Here is a 9,423-nt window from a genome sequence, read left to right on the forward strand (position 1 = left end):
TCCATGCCACAGGCCTTTAAGCTGTGTGAAGCTGTTTCTGCCTTGCTTCTCTCAAGCACTTCGTGCTATTTCAGTAAAGCTTGGACTTTATTTTGGTCCCTTTTTTCAAGCCAAGTTGCTACCAGTATAAAAAAACTGGAAAGAAAGCCTCTGCTGGGTAACTGGATTCCAGTCCTACCAACGCAGTAAACCACAACACCCTTAGTGTGCTGCCACTGACCGTGTTTCTCTTATTTCAGATTTAAACACTGTTCTCCTCAACCCTCAATTCAAGATGACCAGCATATCATAGTACTGACCAGAGACTGCACTTCATATATTCCACCAGACCCATCAAACTGAGCATTGATGCGCTATAAATAACACAATATCAGAGACGCACAAAAGCCCAAGCGACAGAGCCTTCACACTTCGATGGGGCATCCACAACCTGCTCTGTTGCCTGGAAAAGGCACACAGAAGAGGGAACCACCTTATTATTATATCCACTCAGGAGCTGTAGACCACCAGCACAGAAGACTCAAATATACTCAGGAGTGACAGGCGAGCAGAAGAGCAGGTCTGTCACCTCAGGGTCCACCCTGGGATGGAGCAAAAGTAAGGCTGTGTGGATGGACGTTTCCTTACCAGAAAACGCAAAGGAGGGCGTACTTCTGGCAGCAAGTCCTGACACAAAGCGAGACCGCTACCAACAAGCTTTCTTGAATCAAATACACATGCCTTGTAGCTGGGCATGCATGACTCGGCAGTGTTATGGCCAGAGGGAGGCCTCCTCAGCCTTCCCAAGCACAGGCACCCTCAGAACGATGCCACCCTTCCTTCAACAGCTGGCACAGACTACTGTTTCATTACTTTTGCTTAGGAACAGCGAGGTTTTGTATTGGAAATATTAGCTAACTCTACTTCCTTTTTCTTTGTTTCAATCTCAGTCTATTCTGGTGTAAACTTCAGTTTGAGTAAGAGGGGAAACAAAAAAAAAAAGAAGAGACGTCTAGTAACACCATTAAGTATATTGTGTACGCATAAAAAGCGCTCCGAGCTATTTTATAATCAACTTGTCAGAATACACACAAAAGGTTATATGCAAAAAGCCAACAGGCTCTTCAGAGATCATTCCCTTCCATGTACAATTCAGCCCTGATCTGTATTCCCACACTTGACTCCAGTTAGGAAAATAGCTGTTGCTGTGCTTTGGCACTACTACAAACACCTGGCTTGGCCAGGATTTCAGTCTTCCCACTCATAGATGCTGAGGGAGCCATTTCAGACACATGTGCATGTGTGTCTGTACGTATGTGTAAGGAAGAATCTGAATTCACACCAAAATCCTGTTCATCTCCACATGGTGACTGATTTCACAAAGACTACCCTGACTCTGGCTCTTATGTTTTGCAGACAACCTTTTATGATAACCATTTATTTAGGAAACATACCTTTTATCTGTACAATTTTTAACTCACCTTGTCCCTCCCCATATTATTAAACGTCAAGAAGCACAAAAGCCATTAGGGATTCGTTGTCTTGCAACGATCAACCGATTCAGATGTTTGGTTGCATTTCATCCATCCCTGGGCTGGTGGGCTGCCAGGGCACAGTATCAATGCAAAGATTCTGATAGGGATATTTATGGTCCCAAACACTTCTAAAGCTCACCAGTGCGGGGCTTAACTTCGGCACATCACTTACTGAAAAATTTGGCTTATGGATTGAAATTTCTCACTGCATGGCAGCTAAAAATCAATATTCACCACCTTACAACCTAATAACTAGCAATAACGTAACAGCATGGAATCACAATTTAGATCTATAGCAAGCAACTGATTTTCTTGGACTGCCATTAAACAAAAGATACCATTACGTAACCGCATAGTTCTGGCTTCCCTGAATACATCCTTTTTTTGTCCAATGAGAAATGCAGTCTATTGAGGTTACTCTGCGAGAAGTCTAAGAACTTATATGCTGTTTTCTCATGTTTGTAAGACACACAGAGCTCTGCCAGCTTGTAACCACCTGGCTACAGAACTTCTGGAAATGTTGAAGACAGCCAGCGTTTCCAACGTGCCTCGTAAGGGGCTGCTGCGCACCAACCACACAGCTGCTTTGTGCACCCGTATAGTAGAGGTCTGTTACTTCCAGGACGCATCAAGCCAATCTACTGCTTTCGTGGCAGGCACGCTGCTTCTGAAAGCAGAAACTGTGCTGATGTAGTAAGTGTGAACAGAGAAACAGCCCTGCACTGACACTGCAGGGCCAAGGCTTTCCAGGGAAGCCAGGCAAAAAGTTGCAGGCAAATTCTGTGTCAAGTATAAAGGTTATGTAAAGCTACAGGGGAGAAACAGTACTGGAATGCTCTCATCCAGATGAAGAGCCATCATGCAACATGAAGTATTTCTGGAGAAAAGAATAAAATGCAACAAAAAAAAAATCCTACTTCAAAAAGAATAAAGGGATCAGATGGATATTGGAGCCAGATTTCAAAGCCTCAAAACAGCCAACAACTCAGATTACAAGCTTTTCTCAGCTCTGTGGCTCCCCCTAAACTCTCACACACAAACAGGGTTATTCCCCATGCCTAATTTTTAAGACCAGGAAAAACACAAAAAGGATACAAGAAACAAAATTCACCCTAAATACTTGAAAGGCAAAACACGTTGGCGGTGTTTTGTTTAGATTTGTTTGGGTTTGTGCATTTGTTTTTTTTAAACAACTGAAACGTCTCTTTCCGGTTTAACAACTAGCATATTATGCTACTACACAAACTCCTCTCTTCACCAGCTAAGCACGCACATTGATCTCTTCACGCCACCATACAGCAGAAAGATTACATGCTTACAGGTACGCACTAATTTATTCAGCAGCTTCCCACATCCTGCAGGAAAAATGCAATTCTTCTGCCAACAAAGCACCGATGACTTTCAGGTTTAGGCCATTTTTATCTTCCATCTGCCTCGTGCTGCCTTCTCCGCACTCCACACGCGTGTTTGATAACAAACAACGTGCTCTTGAAAACGGATCAGAATGCAGAAGGCACAAGGCAGCTTTGAGCTTGCCATTTCTTTGCGCCTTAACAAAGGACTAGCCTAGTAAATACGAACCACCCGCCTCGCTCTCATCTGTATTTTTAAGAAGAATGCAAATAAACAAACATACAGTCTTGCTTACATAGGTAAGTACTCATTTACATTTCCCTTGCTTTATGAGGTATAGAGGTCAGCCACATGACAAAAAACAAGAAAATCAACATGTGTGCATCAGCCACAGTACCTTTCCCCCAAAGTCCAGGCTGCAGAGAAGCTGCCATAGTAGCAGCTGTGCGCACTTACAGGGTCACAATAATATCCATTTTCCCAAAGAAATAAATCAAGATACAGAATTTCCTTTTTTTTCAATAAAACATTATTATCTAGGGGCGCAGTGGCAACGTTCCACACATCTGGATCAGCCTCCCAGAATTACTCAACAGTGACTCACATATCAGTCTGCCTTTCAGTTTTTGGGATTTTTTTTTTTTTTAAATCCCTTTCCTTGCAAATCCTTTTACAGTATCCATCTTCCATCACTACAACCAACTGTATCCATTTATATACCATCCCAGCTACTCTTTTTGATGCTAAGAACAACAGGTAATGAAGAAATCTACAGCAACAATGAACACATTTCAGCAGCTGGCGGCTGCTGTGCTTCACAATGGATAATGGCACAGCACTATGTGCTTGAGAAAAGTGAAACAAAAAAGTTGACCCCTAAAACCAGCTTATGGTACAGCATTTATGTTGTGTTTAAACGAGCAGAGTCCTGGGAGAATATCGGCAAGGAAGCATCTAACAGAAAACTGATGGGGGAGCTATGTACTCACATCTAGAGCTAAAAACTAATTCAATCCTGACCTTCTTCAAAGACCAACTGCCTCCTGCGTTTACTTCAAGTGCAAAGCAGATGTTTCACATCCAAAACCCTCTCATCCTTATCCTCTACAAGGTTTTGCTGAAGAAGCTACTTTGAACACTATACTTCCCCACCAAACAGTCCGTTTCTTGATGTAGGGTGACAGGAAGTAAGACACATACTCTGACATCCTGTGATCCAAAGACTTTCATTTTTTTCACCTAGTTTCAACACTGAGAAGATTTAACATGAGCTCTAAACAGAAAATAAGTAATCTACAGTTGTCAACATTTGCCACTGTCTTTAACCAAAACCCCATACTGAAGTCCTTATTCTTGCTCTATTCCACCCTTTCCCATGAGCTTATAAATTTGTATGATCTGTGTTTTGAATCACAGCAGAAAAGTGATCCGGCTGAAAATTAGGTGTGTTTGGCTGAATTTTCTTTTTCCTGGTCTAACAGTTCAACCTTTAAAGACAACTAAAAATTGCAAACATGAGGCAAACCGTCGTCATCAGATAAGCTCTTCAGGCTGTGAAGAACTGACAGTATACAAGATCAAAATGCAATGTGTAAAACAGAAAGAAAACAAAGTCTCCCTGGGCAGCAGTGTTGCCTTAAGTAGCCTTGTGCTTCTGCCATGCGTTTCAGCCTCCTGATCCGTGTCTGTCTAACCATGTGTCCAACAACTCAGTTAACTGACTGGAGAGCTGGCTGGATTAAAAAAACACCCAAAACAAAACAAACAACACAAGTCCCCCTCCCTTCCCTGAAATGCTCTCCTTTAGCTGTATCAGTTCTCTGATCTGACCCTCCCCCCTTCCCCGTGACTGAACAAGCATGTGTCCTTGAACAACAAAGGAGGTAGAGGCTGCTTGTGAAAGTAAAGAAAAAATATCTAATAAAACAACACATTTTAAAAATCCATAAACAAAACAACCACCCTATCTTAGTCCTCAACCCGCAGCGAATTACAAACCAAACTTCATCATACAATAGGGGTTTCATGACTTTCTATGGCAACAATATTGGTGCTGAGGCTTAAAGTTACGACCACGACTTAGCAGCAGTTTTACCTCTTTAACGTGTGTGTGAAAGGACACGGACATGTCCAGCAGGATCTTGCGTTGCTCCACACGCCTAACAAAATCCTGTATCCGGTCTTCGAGCTGATGGGCAGCTTGATAGATTTCCTCCGGGTCACACTCCCCAGTCTGAGCGAGCTGTTCAGCTGCTTCTAGGAGCTTATCTGCATTGGTATACGTGTTCTGTAGAGAAAGGCATTCGTTTCGCAGGATTAAATGAAAGAAAATGCAGTCAGTACATTTTAAAGCCACTCCACTAATGAAAACAAAAAGACAAAAAGGCCCCTGGAATGTACTTTTTTTTTTTTTTTTAAGGTAGTAGAATATAATCTTACTGAAGATTTTATTATATTTCTAGATACTTTTTAATTTAACTGTGAAAAAATTAATTCCTTAGCTCCTTTTTTATGTCAATTTAAATGTCTCCTCGATCCAGAACTTGGAAGCCTATTTATTCTTCCTTGAAATCAGTATTTTATAGTCATAGCTGCAATAAAGATCAGCCTAAATGTCAAATCTGAACATCCGGCAGGAAGATGGAAAGTAACCAGACACAGAAAGAGAAAATTTCTCTCCATCCGTATAGAAGTGAGGTATCCAAAATTCACACGTCAAGTGGATCATCATTTGTGAAACAGCAGCAACAGAGGAAGAGTTAGAAGTCAGCTATGGCTGAGCATCAGAATGGAATGCTGTCCCAGTACGTCATAGGATTAAAAAATGCAGATCAGCAGTCCTGTAAGAGACAGGGGTCAAAGCAGAAAACAGAATGTGAAGAGGCTGGCACCTGATGTGCTGAGTGTGCTATGGTCCAGAGAAGATCCCCTCTGAAAATTTAACTTCCAGCTGCATCTATATATTTCTCATTATTTCAAAATGGGACTGATTCCAAACATATGTTATAGTGTGGGTGCTCTTTTTGAGCCTAAGCTTGGGTTTTCATGCCTTAGAATAGTTCTCTAAACAGACTAATCAAAAAAGCACAGAAGGATGTTAACCTCTGGAGAAAACAGACTGAAGCCAAGTCTGCACTAAAGAAGCTCTGCTTATGTCACCACATTAAGTCTCCTGACAAGTTTGCACCCAGGCGATAAAGAAAAAAAATCTTGACAATATAAACTACACCTTCCTCTTTTCCCTCCTGCCCTTCCATCTTCTCCCAACCTCAGTTATGTCAGGTAAAAACGCTGCTTGCCAAGATAAATTAAGCCTATGCAAATGAACTTTTCTTTGCCATAAATATAGTATCACACCTCTAATTAAGATTATAATATCCACAAAAGTTAAATCCAAGCCCAGCCCTAAAACTCAACTAAAGGGCAGGAAATAAGAGCTGTCCTGCAGGGACTCCATCATTACCAGGCAAGCCCAGGACAGATTACATGACTCAGTGCAGCTGTCATATCTGGGGGGAGTTCCCCCTTCATTTCTTATGATCTATTTATGTAAGGAATTCAATCCATGCGGCTTCTTGATTTCAACTATGTGCATCTCAGCCCTTCCTTAACCTTCAGCTTTTTAATTGCACGGAGAGGTAGAGGACTCCTCCCCAGTTTTCCCTGGGAAAGCCATCTGAGCCTTCCCTTTTCAGCGGGGACCGCGCTACTCAGCGCTCCAGGCCGCTGGCCCAGAACACACTCTGATCTGAGCTTCAGTGTTTTGACTTCCACGGTCGCAGCTCACACATGTTCAAGGGGCAAGGCTGAAGAGCCTTAAGGCGCTCCTCAACAACAACTACTTCATCAGCCCGGAGCACCACACCCAGCTGCAGATGGCTGAAACAGAAGTTTCTCATTTTAATGAAAACTTTGTCTCACATGTGAAGCATTGTTTATGAATTCCAGGAGTATCTTCCGCGTAACACAGGCCCAGGCACATCATACCTCTCTTTCTGTAAACGGGATGGTGAACTGCCTGTACTTAGAAATGATCATAACCTAAATGCTGCTTCAAAAGGGGTTACAATTCTCAAGCTTTAACAGAGAGACATATGCCTTATCACTAAAATTTCTATTCTGAGTAGAGCTGAAGTATAATATAAATATTTATCTCAGCAGGTAACAACTGCCCTTGGAGTAATCACAGCCAATAGGTTTGCTGTACTAACTACTGCCTTTCCCAACTCTCGTGCTTCCTTCTAAACAATGCTTGGAGGGGAAAAATGTAGTAATGTGAAATTTTAAAAATGCTGGTCCCAAAGGACAGCCACCAGGTAGAAAACAGAAGGTTGGGCAGGAACTGTAGGTATTCGTTGAAGCTGCTTATGCCAGTTGACAAAATGAGCCTTCACAGTGACAAATTCAAATATTTTAAAAATGGATTAAAACTTACTCAGAATTTCTCCACTAATACACCCTCCAAAAATCCCAGGGGGAAAGTATCAGCCTGGTAAGTCCTCTAGTCCACCCCTCTGTGTCCCAAGGCATGATCAACTATACCAGTCTTTAATAAGCATTCCTCTCCACAGTGCTGAAAAACTGCCTGTAACAGAGCTCACCATCCCCAACATCATACCCCATCTCTTTCCTAGTCTTCCCGCTGAGAAACCTTCTCTACATATTCTTCAGAAACAAGAAACACCGTATTTTTAGAAAGCATATGAAGTGACACATCACAGAAAAGTCAAAGGTTAAATTTAAGAGACTAGTGCAGACATGGAGTACTAGTGACAATAAACACAGCAACAGCAGTGAGTGGAGGTATGGGCTGAGTATCACACAAACCGAAGTTTATTACCCTGTGGAGGGGGAAGAGAGACACAGATATGGATGGAGGGAAATCAACAGGTATACAAATCATTAAAGGCAGAGAAAGTGAAGATAGATTACTCATTAAAAACAGTGGATGTTATCACGTTTAAGCATCAGACAACACACTTAAAACGAAAAAGTGAAAGTACTTTTCATCTAAGGGGCAATTAAATTGCACAACTCATTGCCACAGGATCTGGCATATATTCCAAAAGCATGGACGGGTTCAAAAGCAGCTAGCCTAATGAAGGGAAGAAAAGTCCACTGGTGACTGTTAAACACTGGTTCTGATGCATCCTTCAGCTCCAGACATCAAATAGGCCCAGACAACTGGGAAGGTAAAGGAAAGTTTTTAATCATAGGGCCCCTTTTCTTTGTGCATCTGGTGATGGCCACAAGATACTGTAAGACACGGACCTTGAGTCTGATATATTACAGCCACTCACGGATAAAGAACCAGCTCAAATACATAACCCTTTTTTACAGCCTTAAAGGATGTGGGAACTGGTGGTGGTAGGGAAATGATAGTTGCATTCAAACAAGGTTGGGAAGAATCTTTCTTGTGTGACTCTTGCACCAAGACAACTTGAGTTCTTTGCTCAGATGCAGTCTGCAGGTGGAGGAAAGAAATTACGTGTGGAAAAAGATCCCACTAATCAATTCTTGCCATACACCTTTCAAGTTTTTTGAGCATAGAATACTGTCAGAAAGCAGGCACCAATCACAGTTGAAACAAGAGAAGATGACTTAGGATTCCGTACAAAAATGCACAGGGAAATATAACCACACTACTGATCTGCATCCCGTGTTTCTAAGCTGAAACCCATGCCCATAAGTGAACCAGTTATGTCAAAATTTGGAGTCTTGACACTTTTACTAAAGGGTCTCATGGATACAAAGATGATCATGGGGAGAGGGGAAAAAAAGAAAGGACAAAAAAAGGGTAAGCAGAAAGTGAACTGGACAGGCTTCACATAAAAAGAGCAACTCAGTTTTACAATGGGGGGTGCAAGTCAAAGCTCGTATGTATAGCACGGATGTCCATACGTCAGAACTTAGGGAGGATTATTAGTTGGCTGAGTTTTGACTATCTAGTGCTTCTGTAGTGGTAACAAAAAGCGCCAAATAAAGAGAAACAAGACTTCATGTCACACAAATTTTAAAGTGAATAATTTGTGAGCCCACAGCTCATTGACTGTGGAACAACTTTCCTATTTGACACACAGCTGATTTCAACATCTCTCTGAATGCTGCTGAGGAATTGGCACCTCATTCATGGTAAAAAAAAAAGGGTGAGGGAGAAAGCAAAAGGGAAGAAAAAAAAAATAATAATTGTTTGCTCCCCCCAAAATCCACAGTCAGCCTTAGATCAGGAACATTTCAACATTGGTGCTGGCTCCCTGCATTTGATAAAATACTGCCATGCCACTGACAATTCACTTGACACTGCTCCCTCTCAGCTTCTGACCAGAGTTGACTTAAACCCCTAATTATGCCTGGGGTCCTATTAAAAAAAAAACCAAACAAACCAAAAACCCACAACACAAAACCAAACAGCAAAACAAAACGCAACAAAAAACCCAAACACAAAGACCTGGACCAAACAGAAAATGTAGGTAGAGAATAAATCAGCTGAAAGTTATTCATGCTTTAACAAGGACTGCAGATTGCTGTCTTACACTTGAACATAATCTTCCTCATA

General features: G+C 41.8%; 1 protein-coding gene across 1 annotated transcript in view; it reads right to left on the reverse strand.

Annotated features, from left to right (window-relative positions):
* The window catches only part of LOC104509589 (triple functional domain protein-like), a gene marked incomplete at both ends in the record, with an annotated part of 50,147 nt that overhangs the window by 24,481 nt on the left and 16,243 nt on the right, over positions 1 to 9,423 (reverse strand). The window contains 1 exon segment of the mRNA XM_010151573.1: positions 4,963 to 5,154. Within this exon segment, the coding sequence (XP_010149875.1) occupies positions 4,963 to 5,154 (192 nt within the window).

This window comes from Eurypyga helias, unplaced genomic scaffold (genome assembly GCF_000690775.1).
Source record: "Eurypyga helias isolate BGI_N326 unplaced genomic scaffold, ASM69077v1 scaffold27695, whole genome shotgun sequence".
NCBI lineage: Eukaryota > Metazoa > Chordata > Aves > Eurypygiformes > Eurypygidae > Eurypyga > Eurypyga helias.